At 41.6% G+C, this 21,490-nt stretch overlaps 1 protein-coding gene across 1 annotated transcript in view; it reads left to right on the forward strand.

Moving 5' to 3' along the window:
• Window positions 1-21,490, forward strand: part of BAIAP2L1 (BAI1 associated protein 2 like 1) — a 112,297-nt gene that overhangs the window by 32,470 nt on the left and 58,337 nt on the right. Inside the window, exon 2 of the mRNA XM_018572145.1 lies at window positions 14,531-14,606. Coding sequence (XP_018427647.1) covers window positions 14,531-14,606 — 76 coding nt within the window. The remainder of the gene's footprint in view (window positions 1-14,530; window positions 14,607-21,490) is intronic.

The raw sequence follows: 21,490 nt of genomic DNA on the forward strand, positions 1-21,490 counted from the left end.
ATTCGTACCCATATTTTTGGTAAAATATAAAAGACAGGGTCACGTCGGGTAAATAGACACCAAACGTGTCAAACTTTAAAATTGCGTGCGCCTGCAAAATTGCAAAAAAATGCCATACCCAGAATTGGCCATAGGCGACGCTTTAAAAGCTTTTACTGCTCATCAGTTTAGTGTTATCGGTGAATAAAGACCCTAGAATTATTGCCCTAAAGGTGGCCATACACTTTACAACCATCGCAAGACCTTAGTCTTGCAATGGTTGTAAAGTAATTAAAAAAACGTACGATCTGCCCATCTTGGACAGGCAGATCGTACTCTCGATCATCGCAATCCCGCCCCCCTGAGGGGCGGGCTTCCGATGACCGCAATGCTGAACAGGCAGTGTGCGCGTGCGCACACCGGCCCGTTCGGCATTTGTCTCCCGAGCACCGTTCAAACCAGCCGAAAATCGTACGATTTTCGGCTGGTTTTCTAGCGTGCTCCTTAGACAAAAGACGTGCGACCGTACAGTAGAAATGGTTGCACGTCTTGGTTCACACTGCTCAATTCTCGTACGATCGCAGGATTTCCCGCAATTCTCGTACGAGAAGTGTATGGGCACCTTTACTCTGACTTTCGCGGTGATATGTAGCATGTGTGGCGCAATGGGCGCCATCTCCATTTTCACACGTAGGCGCACCCAACGCATGTTTGTGTGTATGTGGGGGCAGGGTACTTTTTTTTAAAATGTTGGGTGTTTTTCTTTTTTTTTTATATTTGACTTTACTTTTTGTTTTTTGGTAACTTTAATTTAAAAAAAAACTTAGTCTTGCAATGGTTGTAAAGTAATTAAAAAAACGTACGATCTGCCCATCTTGGACAGGCAGATCGTACTCTCGATCATCGCAATCCCGCCCCCCTGAGGGGCGGGCTTCCGATGACCGCAATGCTGAACAGGCAGTGTGCGCGTGCGCACACCGGCCCGTTCGGCATTTGTCTCCCGAGCACCGTTCAAACCAGCCGAAAATCGTACGATTTTCGGCTGGTTTTCTAGCGTGCTCCTTAGACAAAAGACGTGCGACCGTACAGTAGAAATGGTTGCACGTCTTGGTTCACACTGCTCAATTCTCGTACGATCGCAGGATTTCCCGCAATTCTCGTACGAGAAGTGTATGGGCACCTTTACTCTGACTTTCGCGGTGATATGTAGCATGTGTGGCGCAATGGGCGCCATCTCCATTTTCACACGTAGGCGCACCCAACGCATGTTTGTGTGTATGTGGGGGCAGGGTACTTTTTTTTAAAATGTTGGGTGTTTTTCTTTTTTTTTTATATTTGACTTTACTTTTTGTTTTTTGGTAACTTTAATTTAAAAAAAAAAAAACTTTCACTTTAACTTTATTGCTATCACATAGGGGATAAGAAGTCACCTGTGTGATAGCCAATTTGCACAGGCAGGTCCCCTATATGGAGACAACACTCCTGTGACAGAGCAGCAGTGCCGGTCCCGGCCGCACCGGGCACATGGAGCTCAGGACCAGCAGCGGCAGTGACAGCGGGGTTGGTGCGGGGGTAAAACCGCACCTAATACAAGCGATTGGGCGTCTCTAGAGACGCCCGATCGCTTGAATGTAAACAGCCATGCAAGAAGCTCCCGGCCTGCCTAGAGGACGAGTGAATTTTCAAGCTCTGCTCGTGGCTCTACACGAAGCAATAGATATAATAAGAAAGACAAAAAAAGGAATTAGTTGCATTGATGGAGACTATATAATGTAGAGGTGTTTAGAGTATACATGTATGCATTTTTTGTAGAAAACCTACATGGGGGTAAGGCTACACTTAAAACAGCCAGGATAAAAATTCTGAGTGAACATACGTAGGGTGTATTTTTGTTTTTTAATGTTCGGTTGGCTACACATATTAGTCTGATTTGTAAAATATCTGTGATATTTTACAATAGTGTAATGTGAGGGCCTAACTAAAGTATAATGTAAACTCTCACAATTAACTTTTCCCAATTGCTCCCTTTTGTTATGTTAACTATACCATTGGAAGCATTTTGTTACATCTGTTAAGTGCAGAAAAATACCTGTTGATTCTGCCAGTTAATAACGTACTATGCTCTCTGCCTATGCCGATTATTGGTTAGCACTGTTGCCAACTAACTCCACCGACTACAGAGCATCTCCCCCTATAGCGTGGAGCATATTTGGGGAAGGTGTTTGTAGTCCTATAGTTCTAGGAAGACAATGCTGCTATAGATACAGCACCGTCAATGGGCTTTGTCACCCTAGGACAGAATGTGTGGTAAGATCACCAGGTGAAAATAAAAGACAAAAAGCCTCAAAAAAGAAAACAAATGCAATCAATGTATCTAAGGACAGATAAGCTGCAATACTGTGTTTTTAGATATGCTTTAATCAAATATTACAATTTACATCCAATGATATCCAATTAGGTGTGTCGGCACTATTGCATATGATTACAGCTTCACAATAACCGATATTAGACACTGCCCATGTTTTGTTGTATCAGTAACCCCACTCTGTACCTCCTTTTTTATATCCGCAGCCAGGGCTGATTCGCTGTCCCACACATGAAAAGGCTTCATCAGGAGTTCTGCTTTAAAATACCAATAGCCATTGTTCAGTGAATGTACATGTGACGTTTTTAGAATCTTTACTAATAAAATGGACGGATTCCATGGGTTTATAGGATGATGTTATCTCTATGAGATTTTGTATCAATGAGACGGATCCTTAATGATTGATTTTCTATATTTCTGCATCCAGTTTACAAATGTACATAAGCAGACTTCAGCAGCTGTATATGTTAAGCTGGCTATACATTGGTAGATTTTCGAACAAACGTTTATACGAAAAATCTAGTGGGATCGCTTTGATAAGGCCATCAGAGGCTTGAAAAATTCCGTTCGAATTTTTGCGTTTCATTTTTGAATGAATTGAGTTTCCTGTACAAAATCCACAATTTTGGTTGTTCGAAAAAAATTTCCATCCTGCTCCTTCGACTTTTTTTATCACTATGGTCGAAAACGATTGTCAATTTAACCCCATCAGCTATTAGAAAGTGGAAGAGACGTACCCAAAAACAACTACCAGTGTATGGTTAGCTTAACAATCAAGGCTGCACAGATGGTAATCAAGTTAAGCCAGCCATTCACTGCTCCTCTTTTTTTTTTTCTCATTCAATCCACGACATGAACAAAAATAATAGAGCAGATTTCACCATCAACGCTACAAGTGCATTGATCGAGGACTCTCCACTGTTTATTTTGTATTCTGACAGCGACCAGCAGCCGCTGTCAGAATAGCTGAACAGAGCAGGCAGCTCAATAATTGCTGGCTCTGTTTTGTATGAAGATATTCCAACTGCCTCCTTCAATCAGCTGATTTAGGGATGCTAGCTGAAAGGGTACCGACAGCGGCACCCACTGTGCAAATTTCACACAGTGTATGGCCACCTTTAAACATGCGGGCCAGAACAACCCTTTCTAATCCTTATTTGAGGGAGACTCTGGGAATTGTGATGCTGCAGAATAGGCTACTGAAGTTATGTAAAGAGTTTAAACAGTATGTACTTTATAAATGCTATTTTTCTATTGCAAAATCTGTAGATTAGGGCTTTAATGTAAGAAAGAGCATTACATTATGTATAATTATATTGCTTTATAAAGAATGTTATTTGATTCAAATGAAAAGAATGAAAGAATACATCAACTCCCAGGTTCTATACCAAAGGGAGATTCTTCCAGTAGTAAAAGCTGTACGTTTTCTTTGAGGTTTTTAATCCAGGCTTTGTATCTCTGGAAACTCTGCTAGCGGAAGCTCCAATTTTACTATATTGCAAATGTGTGGCAAGTGTAAACATAGTTTGCATGCGAGATGAATGATGTGTTTTTATAAATGCCCATCAACACATCTATTTATTCTTCTTACAATATATCTGAAGCCAAAACTTTTTTTTCTTTTGAACCCTCCGTGCGGGTGTCCGTACCCATACACAGACAGGATGGATCCTGCCTGCGTCCGAGCATGGACACTCGCATGGATGTGCAGCTCGGGTGAGCGTACGGCGGCGTCCTCCCATAGGGAAGAACAGGCTGCTGCATATAATCACACACAGCACCTGTCCTTCCTGGGAACAGCCTGCTTTTAGATTGTAAGCCCTCACAGGCAGGGCCCTCCTTACCATCTTGTCTTGAATTGTATTGTGACTGTAATGTCTTCCTTATATTGTAAAGCGCTGTGCAAACCATTGGCACTATATAAATCCTGTATAATAATACAGCCGTGCACGCCGCACGGATCTGTACTTCCAGCGACAGACATTTTGCTCATTACGACAAAACACTCAGATGTGAACAGGGCCATAGAAATGAATAGGATTTTTTTTTGGCCATATTTTTTTTAGGGCAGAAAAAGCGCTACAAAATGCTCCGTTTGAACCAGGCCTTACAGTGTAAAGGATGAGATGCAAGTTATAGGATCCAATCAAAGCTTTATCCCTGTTTCCCATAAATTCAGCTGTTACTGATGATGAAATATTATTGGTTTAAAGCTAAGTGCCAGGCGAATGGCTAAATACACAGTTGCGGTACATATGTAGGATTTGTTTTACCTGCCAAGTGATTTGTTTTGCTCTCCGCACAGTCCTGAGATTTATACGTACCTGCCTTTCTCTATTGCAGTTAAAACTCCTCTTTGGGTGGAGACCTCAGCCTGTTGAGCAGCTTTTAAGCATTACGGGTTGGCCATCTGCCTTCTGCAGCCTGTGATTGGGAAGTGAAGGAGTAGCAGCAGAATGATGAGTTTGTCTCATGCCTCGTCTCAAAATGCTCTATTTACCCATTTGTGTAGACAGCAGAGCCTAATAGGATCCTAGCGGTGTCTGTCTGTCTGTCTCCCTCTCTCTGTCTGTCTCTCTCTCACCCCTCTTCTCTCTCTCGGTTTCTCCCATCAGAACTGCCTGATTTCTCCCCTGCTGGACTACAGAACACCTCTCCCTCGTCGCACCTCCTATGACATAAGTTAGAGGATCATACTGCTTGGAATCTATCGCGTCTGCTGCTGCAGAGGCAGCATATTCAGCATACTACAGAAAGTAAGGAGATCATTGGATTTGCGGGAGAACCAACTAATATTCTATTGTACTTTCTGCCTATTTAAAGAGACAAACATGGGAAATTGTGCATGTGCTGCATATTCTTTTTACACTTTAAACTTTTTCTGACTCCTATTATGTAAACGAGGGGTGTGTGTTCAATTTTGAATTGACGCCTCTTAATTGGTGGCAACATCCCTAGCAGCCAGTCTGCATTTGAACCGCTGCGTTTTCAGTACCAGACAGCAAAGTCCTGTAGGTAGCTGGAAATCGGCAGACATGGAAGGCATTTGCCCTTTTTATTCCTTGCTGCTGGTCAGATAACTGCTAAAGTTAAAGAGCCTCTTTAACAGCAATAGAACAGCATGTCTCGTTTATAAAGCTGAGTAACACCTGCCTGAAAGAGTTTATTTTTCCAACACTCTGAAAACTGTGTTTTATAAGGAAATACTGACTTTATTTTCCAAACATTAGTGCACATTTGTGACTCATAGAGCGGTCCTAGGAAAATGTTTCAGTTGGGACAGAACGGGAGTTGAAAAGTGCAGTTTTCTTGCTCTTTCTGTCCCTCTTTTCATATAGCTGTATTCTGTGGTTTGTGTCGGGACCTTTGACCCCAGACGCTTAAAGCTTGTGTAAATAGCCAGAGCCTGGAGCAAAGGGGCTTTTGTACCAGTTATTTAAATATGGGTGTTCCACAAATATTCAGGGAATGGAAGAATAAAGATTGCTTGTATACCGAAAAAGGAAGTTGTTGACTTATTGAGTAGTTATTAGAGTTGTTTTAGTGGCCTTTATAAGTTAAAGTTTGAGTAGCTGAATGTTTAGGGAAATAGAAGTTCAGAATATTTGGCAATAAATGCAGTCATATCTCTCTGGAATTTACACCTAAACACGTAGACTGTGTGATAGTACAAGAGGAAGACTAGTAACAATGGTGAAATCCGTAATGTAAGAACTTTACTAGCAAATCACTTCTTCATTGCTGAGCATTGCCTTGCTGCCCTTATTGTACTAAACTTGAATAAGATAATTCAATGTGATCTACTGACCATGTTCTGGGGTACATCATATATGTAATTATTCATACAGGGGTTCAGTTGTTAAGCTGGCCATACACTATATTATATTTTATGTTCAGGCCTATGGTGTGATTAAAAAAATATAACAGATTCCTCCATCCATACTAATTAGCTGTGTCCTTTTGCTAGTGCGCAGCTGTAAGAATAAACGAAAAGGGGTGGCAGCTGGTTGGCTGCTGTCACTGTCTGTGCAAAGATTTTCCTTCCTGCTCCTTTTATTTTCTGATTTGAAGGATGCTGGAAGGAAGGGTGCCGACGGGCATGCACTGTGTGAATTTCGTCCGGTTATTGATGAACTGGCTGAAATCCACAGTGTATGTTCCTGCGTGGACCCGAAATGTCGCCATCAGTGTGACAATTTGCGTCAATAAAAAGACGTTCACTTGGCCAGTTCTTCAGTGGGCTGGTGACGACCCCACAAGGGGTCTCCGGTCAGGAGTGTGGTGGGATACCTATTGGACACTATTGTGAAGCCAACGCATTCATTTTAACTGCTCTTTCTTGCAAAACCCGCATTAGTCAAGGGAGGGGGGCGGTATCATGTAATATCTATAGAGGATTTGTAAAACAATGGGATAAAGGAATATTCCTCAACTTTGTTTTATGATTTATCTCATGGTAACTGTGAAATTGTGTGAATGCATCAATGCAGTGCATGTTATCTCGGCTTGCAGAGCTTGGATTCATTGAATGAGTTTACCAAAAATGTAAATATTGCAGAATACACAGCCACATAACTAAGCTCCATTTCATGCTAAATAAACTTAAGTATTAATGTATCTTAAATAGAAAACTATCTCTAGATAAAATACATTTGATAAAAAATAAGTTTTTCTTTTTTTAAATCATCGATTTTTTTATCCACCCTGATCATAGTGTACCTTGCATTCATTGAAAATAATGCAAGACATTTTCTAAATGGGGCAGCTAGCGTGCGAGCAACCGTTTTTAACCAGATGTATTGGCTTGACCCTGATAGCTGCTGAACAATACATTTGCTTGCACTTTATCTCCTTTATTTTTATAAATTGGCCAAATAATTTGTGAACGTTTCAGCCCCTTTTGGCAGTACAAACTGAAAGTGCATTTCATATTGTTCTGTTATTAAAGCTGAACTAGGCATTCTCTGATTGGTCAATGAGCTGTGAGTGTTTTACAGGTTCCTGTAGCCCTACCAGGGCTAAATGATGTATACTTATATTGGGCCAAGCTAGACAAATATAAGTATACATACACATTTATACCTTGAGTTCAGCTATAAGATTTGATAACTACATAGGGCAGCTGGACAAATTATCACATATCCAATGATCCTTAAAATTCATAGCTGGCGCCTAAAAGTTGAGGTTTTCTCTCCACTGTGTGCACAATTATTAGGCAAGTGAGTATTTTGACCAAATCACCATTTTTATGCATATTGTCCTAACTCCAAGCTGTATAAACTTTAAGGCTTATTGGATTTAAGCATATCAGGTGATGTGTATTTGTGTAATGAGGGAGGGTGTGGCTTAAGGAGATCAAAACCCAATATCAAGGTATGCATAATAATTAGGCAGCTTCTTTTCCTCAGGCAAAATGGGCCAAAAAGATATTGAACTGACTCTGAAAAGTCAAGAATTTTAAAATATTGGGGCGTGAGCACAGAACCTTCAAGCTTTTTGTTGCAAATAGTCAACAGGGTCACAATAAACGTGTTGAGAAAAAAAGACGTAAATTAACTGCCAAAGATCTGAGAAGAATCAAACATGAAGCTACCAGGAACCCAGCGCTGTCATATTCCAGAACCGCAACCTACCTGGAGTGCCCAGAAGTACAAGGTGTTCAGTGCTCAGAGACATGGCCAACGTAAGGAAGGCTGAAACTTGACCACCACTGAACAAGACACATACGTTGAAATGTCAAGACTGGGCCAAGAAATATCTGAAGACAGATTTTTCAGGTTTTATGGACTGATGAGATGAGAGTGACTCTTGATGGACCAGATGGATGGGACCGTGGCTGGATCAGTAACGGGCACAGAGCTCCACTTGGACTCAGACACTAGCAAATTTGGAGGTGGGGTACTGGTGGGCTGGTATTAATAAAGATGAGCTAGTTGGATCTTTTCTGGTTGAAGATGGACTCCAAATCAACTCCCAAACCTACTGCCAGTTTTTAAGACACTTTCTTCAAGCAGTGGCACAGGCATCTGTCAAGAAGACAATGATATTTATGCAGGACAATGCTCCTTCACATGCATTGAAGTACTCCACTGCATGGCTAGCCAGTAAAGGCTTTAAAGATTAAAGAATAATGACATGGCCCCCTTCCTCACCTGACCTAAACCCTATTGAGAACTTGTGGGCCCCTCTTAAATGGGAGATTTACGGTGAAGGAAAACAGTACACCTCTCTGAGTGTCTGGGAGGCTGTGGTTGCTGCTGCACAAAAAGTTGATCGTTAACAGATGAAGAAACTGACAGACTCCATGATGGAAAGCTGATGAATGTTATTGAAAAGAAGGGCTATATTGGTCACTGATTTTTGTTTTTGAAAATGTCAAATTTTGTAAATTTTGAGTTGTTTGTTTATTATTCTCACTTTAACAGATGAAAATAAACAAGTGAGGTGGGAAAATTTTCATTTTCCATTTAGTTGCATAATAATTCTGCACACTAATATATCTGTAAGAAATAAGTCAAGGCAACTGGGCTTGCTGTATTTTTCTTGAAGACGCTTCGTTGGTTATCCAACCAGCTTTCTCAATTCTCAGAATGACTTGTACAAAAATTCTCTGGGAATAAATATGATGAATGTTGCTCCAATCAACATAATCTGTTAGTCACAACCAGGTGTTGATTGCATTTGCATACTGGGAGCTAGGGGGTGTTATTTAACCTCCCACAGAGAGGTGTTAAAACAGCATTGTGTGTGGCAGACAATAGATGCCCCCCACCACCTCTATTCAAGCTTGGCTTCTCCATTTTTACTTAAATGGCCTCTTTCTCACACCTTTTAAACCAGTCCTCCTCCCGGTCTAGGATGCGTACCTGACTGTCTTCAAAGGAATGACCTTTTTCCTTTAGATGTACGTATACTGCCAAATCCTGACCCGAGGGTTTGGCTCTTCTATGCTGTGCCATACGCTGGTGTAGCTGCTGTTTTGTTTCACCGACATACAATTCTGAGCACTCCTCACTGCACTGGACTGCATACACAATGTTGTTCATCTTGTGTTTTGGCGTTGGGCCTTTTGGGTGAACCAGTGGTTGCCTCTGTGTATTGCTGGGTTTAAAGCAGACAGGGATCTGATGTTTTTGAAAACCCTTCTGAGTTTCTCTTGCCATTCTTTCCTCTTCTTTCTGTTTTGACAAAAACCTAGTCTGGATATCTGCAAGTTTGAAGGCCCCCCTGAGGTGTTTGAATTCCTTCACCTTGGCCTCTGTTCTGGTGGAATTTTCTCTGCCCGGTGGTGTAGAGTCCTGATGACTCCCAGTTTGTGGTCTAAAGGGTGGTGGGAGTGAAATAGCAGGTACTGGTTCGTGTGTGCACACAGTGTATTTGTTATCAGTGGAGTTGGCTACTAAAAAATAAATCCTACCAGCTCCTGGATTGGAGAGACTAGCTTCTGAATGCCATAATAACTAGTCCACCCCTGGCACAAGTACTGTGCAAACTTTGCAGGTATTCACATTATTTCTCATGTGTAAGATTATGAAAACCTAAGAATATCTTGAGCAGTAAGAAGCTGTAGGCGTATCCAAGTACAATAAACCCTTGATGCATGATTTGACCATGAGTGTATCTTAAAGTTGTAAAAATGCCAGAGATGATAAGGATGAAAAAATAAATGTGTGAGCAGTTTCCCAAGTGTTTAGTAATCTTCTGGGCCACTCCTTTACCCAGTTTATGTGTACCCTACGCCAAGTTAAAGGTGGGCTCTGATCCTCTGATATGAATGTGTAACAGTTTATGGCAGGGGGACATTGCATTCTCCGTGTGGTACTTTAATTTTCCTCTTGGCATTCATCTTGTGCAGTTGGCTCTGCTGCTTGTGAAATTGCTGTGGTTGCCAGCATCTGAGCCAGTCGAAACTTGGGCTTGTTTGTTCTTAGCACTGACCACTGTCCTCTGTACTACATGGAGAATGTGTTTGGATTGCACAGAACCATGTGAGAGGCTGCATTTCAATCCAGAAGCAATATGAAAAGTCAACCTTTAATGTGCCATGGTCCGTGTTACCTCAATATCATTAACTTTTTCCTATCTAACTTTTCTTGTTGCTTTTAGTATTTTCAAGTAAAAGATAATTGGCCCCGCTCTGCTGTAGGAGTCCACTGTTCGTATGCTCCAGTGTCTAATGGGTGTTAGCGCTTATCAGGGTGGATAATGTCACTGCGTCGTCCTACATGACCGTGTTTTCAGGCCTGGTGATTGGCTGCTCGGATCTCAGGACCATTCCATAGGCACATTGTCAGATGTTTTGATTTTAGTAGTCCCTATTATCTCTACTCACACTATTTTTTTTTTCATTTTAATCCGGAGTGTTCTTTCCATATTGTGTGAGCATTCATAGCACAGCTGTAGGTAAGCTCGACACTCCTGCTTTTGGAATTTGGACTGTGGAATCACTGGTATATATAAAAGCACTTATCCTATGTTAGTAAGACATTTCTTGTCCAGCAAGTCTTATCTGCCTAAAGAATGTAGCACTGATTATAGTTTTATTGTATGTAAACCTTAGTAATGCACTTGTTTTATTTGCTCCCTTTTGGTCTGTTAAATAAACCCAGTAGCACAAAGCCACAGGTTTGCATTAACACTTCTCCCCAGCGACACATACTCCCTTTACCCCTGCCACTCCGTTTAGCTGTCGGGGATGCCAAAAATACTCAGTACGTCTGGTTATAGAGGACAAAACAAAAGGAGCGCCTCCATAGTGTAAAAGGGATTTATTAAGGATAAAACAAACAGCTGAAAAGGTACTTACAATCCAGCTTGTATAAACGAGCAGAAAGCGATATAATAATCAGGAGAGCATCAAGATGAATACATGAAAATAGGGTGAGGGAAAGGAAGTGCTAGTACTAAGCCGAAGCCATCTGCACGCTGACCCTCCATCAGTTGATGCGTTTCTGAGGACAAACCTCTTTCATCAGAAGGTTCTTCTGATGAAAGAACGTAATAAATATCAATGCATAGCAATAGAGCTGCAGCTAACGATTATTTTCAAAATCGATTAGTTAGCCGATTATTAAGTTCGATTAATCGGTTAATCGGATAAACAATAAAATACATTTTAAAAAATGGCTCCAGTGATGGACTACTAGTTTGTATTAAGATTGTAGTCCATCACAGGAGCAAGCTTGGAGCGGTGGACGTAAAAAAATGGTGTGGTGTGCAATATAGTGAAATGGAAAGTGTAAAATTATACAGCAATCAATGCAGACTGGCACCAGCTATTGAGGACTACAAATCCCAGCAATAGTACATTATACAACGCAATGCCGAATATCACCAGCTATAGAGGAATACAACAAATCCCAGCAATAGTACGTTATAGCTGGCGGTATTCTGCATTGCGCTGTATAATGTACTATTGCTGGGTTTTGTAGTCCTCTATACAGCGCAGTGCAGAATATCACCAACTATAAAGTTGTTGCAGCCCTACATAGCAATGAGTAAGCAAATAAATGGTGGTTCACAATCACAGCTGATCTAAATTTATAGTAGCTTGCAGATGCATTCAGCTAAAAAGTCCCTCGGTGAAAGCTAGTCCCCCAAATACAATTCTTGGTCCATATTAAGGTGCAAAAATATTCCCCATAAAGTGCATATATCTATATTGCTTCCAGGAATACAACAAATCCCAGCAATAGTACGTTATAGCTGGCGGTATTCTGCATTGCGCTGTATAATGTACTATTGCTGGGTTTTGTAGTCCTCTATACAGCGCAGTGCAGAATATCACCAACTATAAAGGAGTACAACAAATCCCAGCAATACATTATACATACAGTGTATAATGTATTGCTGGGATTTGTATTCCTATGTATACTATACAGCACAATGTACCATCAGCTATAGAGGAATACAAATCCCAGCAATACATTATAGAGCACCATGTGCGGGGGGGGTTAGGCTTACCTGAGGTACCTGTCTATCGGCGGCTGTCATCCCCCCACACCTGCTCCTCCTTACTACATCTCCCCGCGTCCCTGTGCCGATCGTGGATGTGGGCGGGCGGTGAGTGTGAGGCGGGAAGGAGGTGCGGCGTGTAGAGCGTGGATGCGGGCGGGTCTGGCAGCGGTGCGCAGCGTTTGTGGAGCCGTGAACAGGGCCAACTGTTTGGAAGCCGATTAATCGATTTATTGAAAAAGTTGACAACTTTTTCAATAATCGATTATAATCGATTATGTCGATTAGTTGTTGCAGCCCTACATAGCAATGAGTAAGCAAATAAATGGTGGTTCACAATCACAGCTGATCTAAATTTATAGTAGCTTGCAGATGCATTCAGCTAAAAAGTCCCTCGGTGAAAGCTAGTTCCCCAAATACAATTCTTGGTCCATATTAAGGTGCAAAAATATTCCCCATAAAGTGCATATATCTATATTGCTTCCAGTGACACCTCTACCAAACTTGTGCGACAACACCGATTTCAGCAGAATTGGGTGGACCAATCTATCAAAACCTGGTCATAAAGCGCTCGGAACTAATTTCCTCCAGTTCACAAGGCTCAGTTTTCTCAGCAATCCACTTTCTCCTTTATCTTGCAAAGTTGGTCATACACTTATAAGAAGAGAAGGAGATCCATGGCATAATACCGTTTTGGACAAATTTTATTAAAAATCAAAGATTAAAAACACTCGCAAGCTTAAAAATCAAATCCACTTATAAAATCTCCTCTCATCCACTTCCCCCACCTGTTATCAGCCTGTTCCCTCCAGTCCAGAGAGCAGGTGTAGCATTTACTTGTCCACACAACACTGCACTACCTAGAAAACGTCTGACATCGATGTGTAACCGCCCTCCTACATGTTTCATCATTGGACTTCCTCTGGGATGGCAACCAGCTGTGATTGTGAACTACCATTAATCTGCTGATTTATTGCTATGTATTGATATTTATTATTAATTTATGCTTATTCATCCGTCTGAATTTTTGGGACACCAAATAATTTTTAGCACTTTTATTAAATGATTAGGTAATTCTACTTGCGCTGGGCATTTGTTGACCCAGTTATTTTAAAAGACAGTTCGCTCTGAGCACAGCAGCTTTTTTAGGGTTAACTGAGTCATTACCATGGATCTTGTTGGTATATATAGGCTAGATGCTTTACATGATGCGCGTTTCAGATGCATCTGTCCTTTTGTCTATTGAAAGAGGACTTTGAAGTAGCCAATGAGATTGCAGCAAAAAAGTGTGTCTTGTATTTACATGGGTTTGGGTGCGTTTAGAAGCTAAATTGTTTCCTGACGCACCTGCTTTCTATTTTTTCTAAATGCAGCGAAACTGACTGCTTCTAAAAGCATTTAAACGCATGGTGTGAATGGATCCATTGGAAATCATTAGATGCATTTTTATGCGTTTAGAAAACCATGTTAAATGCATATAACAGGGTGAATGGGGCCTAGAGTTCATTAAAGGCTCAATTCATGAAGCTTTAACACAAAGATATAGATCTTTGTTTTTCAGATGGTTTGAATGGTTGTCCACAAATGGTTGTCCTGGTGTGTTAGATTTGTGAGTTAACGTTAGTGAGTTGACTTGGCAGCTCTGTGTTTTGGGTAGTCAAATCATAACTGCGCACAGTACACCTTTTTTTTAGCAAATGGCTCAGAGAATTCTTCCTTTGACAGAGGTTAACAAATCTCCCAGCTCAGCAACGGATGGAGTGGTTTTCCCCACCATTTGTGGTTAGTACATTTTGTAATGCATTGGGGAATCTACATACCTTAATGTCATGGCTAATGACGGCAGTCTCTGTACGTTCAGTATTATTGACTGTCAGAGCCATTATTTATCTATATGCCATAAAGATCGGAACATTAGTGTCTCGTTTATCTACTTCATGTTATATAACGTATAAAAAAAAGATTTGAATAAAATAATTACAATATTATTTCTAACAACTTGATGAACGTTATGAACAGACATATATTAAAGTAAATCATGATCAAATATGCCAAGTGAAGCCTTCAAAGTGCGCTTGTGAACAGAGTAGCCTATGTTATGTATGATTTATGTCAATTATTAAACACTGGTTACCTTTGGCCATTGGTTTTCATTGATATGTATATGTAAAGAGTCGATTATGTTCGGCCTTTAATGACTTTTAGTGAGATTATATTTCTTCTTTATTTCAGAATGTTATGGACCAATTCAACCCCGGATTAAGGAATTTGGTTAATTTGGGAAGAAATTATGAAAAAGCAGTATCTGGTAAGTTTACAATTTCTATTTATTGAGTCTGTTTAGCTGTTACAAGAAACAGTAACTACACCCAATATGTTATTTACATTGCTGAAGTGCTTTGAATGCTTGCTTTAAAGGCCAAATCCGGTCTGGTAAAAAAAAAAAAAAAATGTGTGTGTGTGTCAGGAATGGCTCGAGACATTCTTTTTTGAGGGGTGCTGTCTGTTAGTATAAGTGTGAGAGCTATGTCTCCAATCCTGAATCCTATGTTATAATAAAAGCAGACATAACATAATGAGAAATGCTTAGTCAGAAAATCAAGGTTGCAATGTTATGTAGAAACCATTCACAGTGTAATAAGGGAACAGACTTTAGCCGTTTAAACACATTGAAACGTACCGAGTACAGTGGTCTGAAGTATGTATCAGTGCCCCCCACATTGCTGGTCAGTAAGTTAAAAAATCGGTGCTAATCAGTGCCAAGGGATGTATAAACAAACCATAGCTGCCAAAGAATTAGGAGTAACACCTTGAAGGGAATGAGAAGAAGAATGCAGTGTGCTACGTGGGACGCCCATTTTCAAGGGATCGAGGGTGCTGCGTGCTTTTAGGCATGGCTCCAAAAGTGAGCATGGATGATAACATGGGTTTTGATTAACGATGTATGGCATGTAGTGTGTCCCCTTTCTTAATAAACCCAATTGTTGGTGTCAGTGCCAGCAATAATAACCCCCAGCAAGTGTCAGGACTAGCAATAACCCCTAGCAAGTGTAAAGACCAGGAATAATGGGGGTTATCTGCATGTGTATAGGTTAACAATCATGAACCCCCAGCCATTGTAAGGGCCGTCAATAACCCTCATCACATTAACCCCCAGAAAGTGTTGGGGAAAACAGTAACCCCCAGCACTGCCCAGTAGTTACCTCCAGCACTGTACAATAAATACCCCCAATTCTGCATTCTTAGCATTTTTTTGGGAGATGGCAGCAGGAGCCCAGCTAAGCTATGGGGGAGCGTATAGAAATATGGAGGGGCCATAGAACACCCATACACCTCACTGACGCAACCACTGAAGTGTGAGTCCAGCATGTGCAAGGTATGATGCTTATTTTGTCTAGGGGCAATCTAATAAGGAGGAATACTTGCCTTAAGCCACAGTCCTGCATGCTTCCTCCCCACTGGTTCTGCATGTGACAACTGCTCCCCTGAGGCCTTTCTTCTTGCAGTTTTCCAAACAATAGGGTTGTCGCCAAGCTTGTCAATGTCCTCATGTACATTGCAGGACCAATGGCCGCCGCTGGTCCCAAATGTGGGTGGGCTGTCAAAGCCATCAAGTATGATACGTGATGATGTTGACGGTCTATTCATATTCTGAGGCTGGAGAGAAGAAGACTGGAGCACTGGCTGCCTTGGGACTGGGAGTAAATGAAGTATTCCTTTCTATAAGATCGCCCGAGACAAAACAAGCTATATCCTGCATATGTTGGCACACACACGTGTAATATATTTTTGGTCTGACCAGAACTCATCTTTAAATTTTTAAGACAAGTGCCACTTACAAAAAGTACACTTAGAAAATCCAATCCATAAAATGCTAGTTTTAGCTTTCCTTGTGCGCCCCTTTTTTGTCTTCTACCCTCAAGCTACAATAAGTCTCAAACTTCGCTAACTGCAAGCTGACATCTGTAGAAGCAAGCTGACTGATGTGCTGCTACTGAAACAATCCAGTATGTCCAGCTGGGACCCAATGGGCATAGTTTAGTAGTAACAAATCTGTAGCTTTGTCTGTAGCTGGCTCTTGGGTTGTCAGTAAGGGTCCTACAATACATCTGATTTATAAGGTCCCATGGGTCTTGCCTTTCTGGCCTGGCAACCATAAATTCACAGAGGCCTTGTACTATGTCAGTGTAGGTGAGGAACATGGGAGCTATCTATGAAGGTGTGTGTATGTGTATATATACATACACACACACTACTGTGAATTTTGTTAGCTGTAGATGTTTTCAATGCTTTAAATATGATTATCTAAATCAGCCCAGAACCTGGTTAGTGATTTAAACTTCGTCTATGCTTTGCATATCTGCAGGCACAATCGCCACATGACACCGTGTATCTGTAATATCCTGTTTGCATATTTTTGTTTACTGTATGTGTTTGTGCATTAACCCCATCACTGCCAGGACCAAAATCCCATAGTTATATCATTTTGCTGCACAAGAGTTCATACAAAGGATTGGAAACACCTGGTTTCTTTCTGTTACTGTATACTAATGGTTTGGTGAATTTCTTTGGTTTGACTGGATTAGCTTAGAGAACATTAGTGCAGCATGAATTATCATAGTACTGTTGAACAGAAAATCATATTGCCTACATCTCCTAATTCTACCCTACAAATCTTTTCCCTAAACATTCTAGTCGACAATTCCTTGCTCCAAGAGCCTTTGGCTATTCCCAGTGTGAACATGTTTGAGAATCTATGGCTTCAGCTGCATAAGGCAACAGCATTAGGAAACCTTTAACCATGTCACCATAAATTCAGGATTTTCATGAGATTATCCAAACTTGGGTAGACAAATGGAAAGGCTTGTGTAGAGCAGACATGGCATTGGACTCACTGTCTGGGGTAATCAGGAGTGGTGCATAATGAGCTGTCTGTTTTCAAAAGATGGCAGGTATACATTAAAAACAACTTACAATGTCAGAGCTGTTTGGATGCCATTATTCCTATTAACTAATGTGTCTTGCTTTATGGCATGGAGTTCTAGCAGACCCCCTTCCCGGTTTAGTGGTCTCTCTGTTGCCCACAAAGGCAAGATCAGCCAGGCAGGAAAGATGATTCTTGTGAGCTCTTTTCTCTACAGGGTTTTTTCAGTAGAGTAGTGAAAGGATTTCAGTTCCCCGGCTATTGGCTGGAAATAGATATGCATGAAGTATTCATATGTAACTTTATAATAATACAGGAGCGAGTGCCATCATTTTTTAGAGATCCGCACATGCTCCACGATTGGGTGTGGCAACTGCCACAGGAAGAGATTGCACTGCACATGATGGGGACAAGTGTCCAATGGCTGATGGAGCTTTAAACAATATTGGGAGTTTTTTAGGCAGGCACAAATGGCCTACAGGTATGACAGCTGAAATAATGAAGATTTTTAAAAGCTGCTAAGTTTAACTCCTGGGCTGTACAGCATATTTTGTTACAAAAGTGAACGTACCCTTTAAAATATTGTGTTTTTATTCATTTTGAATTATTTTTAGAACTGGAAAGAGTCAGTTTATGCTGACAAGCAGTGTCTTTCTAAGGCTTGAGCCTAGTCATGTGCAGAGCATAGTATTTGGATCTAAGTTATCCTAAATAATTAAGACCTTGTGTGCTGCTCGAATGTAGCCGGTTGAAATTTGATGTGGTGTATCAAATACTGAAGCAGTTTAGATAGATTAAGTGTACATTGCCGCCAGGACTTTCTAAAATAACATTGTGCAGATTCTTACCTACTGTCTGGGATTTTCCTCATAAAGATTTACTTTGAGTCATTGGCTGTCAAGATTTGTGATCTTTGCAATAAAATACACCCAGTGGCTTTTCTGTACTGTAGCAACGATCCTATTCTCAATGAACGTCCTAAAACAGGCAGGGGACAAACAAAGTTCTAGGGATACATTATATTACCAAAAGTATAGGGACACCCCTCTAAATCATTGGACTCAGGTGTTCCGTGAAATTTTCTTGCTACTAAATATTCCACGGTCACTTGTTAGTGGTATTATAACAAAACGGAAGCAACTGGGAACAACAGAAACTCAGCCACGAAGTGGTTGGCCACGTAAAATGACAGAGCGGCGTCCGCGCATGCTGAAGTGCGCAGAAGTCGCCAACTGTCTGCAGAGTCAATAGCTACAGACCTCCAAACTTCGTGTGGCCTTCACATTGGCACAACAACAGTGCGTAGAGAGCTTCATGGAATGGGTTTCCATGGCCGAGCAGCTGCATCCAAGCCTTACATCACCAAGTGCAATGCAAAGCGTCGGATGCAGTGGTGTAAAGCACGCCGCCACTGGACTCTTGAGAAGTGGAGACGTGTTCTCTGGAGTGAGGAATCACTGGCAATCCAATGGACGTGTCTGGATTTGGCAGTTGCCAGGAGAACGGTACTTGCCTGACTGCATTGTGCCAAGTGTAAAGTTTGGTGGAGGGGGGATTATGGTGTGGGGTTGTTTTTCAGGGGTTGGGCTTGGCCCCTAAGTTCCAGTGAAGGGAACTCTTTAAGGCATCAGCATACCAAGACATTTTGGACAATTTCATGCTCCCAACTTTGTGGGAACAGCTTGGGGATGGCCCTTCCTGTTCCAACCTGACTGCGCATCAGTGCACAAAGCAAGGTCCTGATCTCAATATGATAGAACACCTTTGGGATGAATTAGAGCGCAGACTGCGAGCCAGGCCTTGTCGTCCAACATCAGTACCTGACCTGGCAAATGCGCTTCTGGAAGAATGGTCAAACATTCCCATAGACACACTCCTAAACCTTGTGGACGCCTTCCTAAAAGAGTTGAAGCTGTTCTAGCTGCAAAGGGTGGGACAACTCAATTTTGAACCCTATGGACTAGACTGGGATGCCATTAACGTTCATGTGCGTGTAAAGGCAGGAATCCCAATACTTTTGGTAATATAGTGTATTTGACGTGCGTTGGTGCCTAATTTAAAGTGACACTAATCTCAGGAGTTAAATCTTAAAAATACATTCAAGTACCTTCACTATTAACAAAAATGTATCTTATTTGTGTATCACTCAGCTGTAGATCCTCACATCATCTCTGAATTGGTGGTGACACTGTCCTTCCTTCTGAAGGGTGGCTACTTTTGTTTCCCATGGTCCCTGTGTGTGTGATGGACTACATTCTCACGTTTAGTTTACTCATTTGTATTGAGATTGTAGTCACACAGGAGTGAGCTTCTTTTTTGTTACTAGTTAAGGTACTTTAATTAATTTTTAAGATCTAATTCCTGAGTTCACAAGGAGCCAATTTCAGTCCATTGGTGACCCTATTTCTTCAGCAGAAGTTGATCATTAGTTCAACTTTTGGCAAAGAACATCCTAATAGGTTGGACTTGATGGACTAATGTCTTTATTCAAACTCAAATACTATGTAACTATGTAACATCTGGGAAAATCTTTTGGGTATTTAGACAGCGGCCAGCAGCCACTGTCAGAATACAATAGAAGTAGTGGAGGATTCATCCATCCACGCTGAAATGGAATCTATTCTATTTTCTTAGTTCAGCCCACAGGTTGAATGAAGAAATTATAGAAGTGTATATATTACTTTAAACTCAAAAAAGGCAGGCAATGGACTAGTCCCAGTATTGCCAGTGGGCTCCCTGCGGTTGATGTTTATCCCCATTACTGACTTACTATGCCTTGTTCCACACAAGGACTCTGTGTGGTGACGGTCATCTTTGTAGAGACAAGGATTTCTCATACCAAACCTGCCCCCCTGACTGGAGGGGGAATGAACAAGGAGCAGAAGAAGAGGTGAAAGAAACCCAGATCCACTGAATGAATGAAACAGAAGCAGAGAAATGTTTGCATGCAGCTTCCTCTCTTGCAAAAACATTGTGAAAAGCACAGGAATTACACCAAATGGTGGGACTAACAGTCAGAGACAGTAGTGCCTTAGATCAGGGGTCGCAACGTACCGACCCGCAGGCCAATTGCGGCTCGCGACCCGGTAATATATGGTCCGCAACCAGCTGACAAGTCAGGCACACAGTCACGGACCGCATACCTGACTTGCATGATCAGCTACACGACCTGCATCTCTGTCAGATGCAGACTGCATAGCTGCTGCTGGCTGTGTGCTCAGTTCCATTTGGCCGGAGCTCTGAGCTGCGGCCGGAAGGATTGATTAGTAAGGTCTGCAGCAGACCTTACCAATCACCACTGGATCACCAGGGAATGATGTGCCTCCTCCCTGCAAAAACGTGAGCAGAAGAGGATATCGCATATGATTACATGCGGTTAGGAATCATTCTCCCTGGATGCATTGATCGTGCATCCAGGTATAATGATTGATTTATAACCACATGTAATCGTATCACATATGATTGATATCATATCACATACGATTACATGTGGTGTGCAAGCGTTTAACTTGAATGGGTGACAGCTGCCGCATGTAAACTCCACATTAGTGATTCTTGCTGCAGGAAAACGCTAGTTCCTGATGCAGGAGTCCCTAATCAAACCTAAACTTACAGGTGTGAATGGGGCCTGTAATTTAGTGTTTGTAGTTCCAGTTGTGGGGGGTTGTGCATATTTGGCAAGCGGCTCACATGGGAGAAAAAAATTTAGTCCAGTGGCCCGTGAGTGAATTGAGTTTAAGACCCCTGCTTTAGATGATATCACAATGCAGATATACAGCTATGAGGCTACAGGACATGAGTGCCTAAGCACAGTCACATGTTAGGAAGTACACTGCTTTTTTCACAAGTAATTCAAGGTAAAAAAAAAAAAGAATTTCGGCTACTGCATAGGCACAGTTTACATTTTTGGATGTTCTCTATAAAAAAAAAAACTAATCTTCACATTTTGAGATTAGGTACACGTTAAAGCCTAAATCCAGCCATTCTTGTTTTTTTACTTTTTGATTTGAGAGTTGGAGAAAATTAAGATTTCTGCGAGGTTTTCACTTCTGTCTTTGATTTTCCGCACACTTCCTGTCCCTCTCCCGTGATGGTGCACCCCCAACGAGTTCTACTCGCCAATCTGCACTCCATCACCTTCTCCGCGCTCCATTGCCTATACGACAGTGCTCAGGCCTCACAGTGCTCAGGCCTCACGATGCAGTCATCGGGCCTGAACAATATCATGTCCGGAAGGGGAGTCATGTCATCCACACTGGCAAGCTATC

This window comes from Nanorana parkeri, unplaced genomic scaffold (genome assembly GCF_000935625.1).
Source record: "Nanorana parkeri isolate BGI_ZX_2015 unplaced genomic scaffold, ASM93562v1 scaffold3, whole genome shotgun sequence".
Lineage (NCBI taxonomy): Eukaryota > Metazoa > Chordata > Amphibia > Anura > Dicroglossidae > Nanorana > Nanorana parkeri.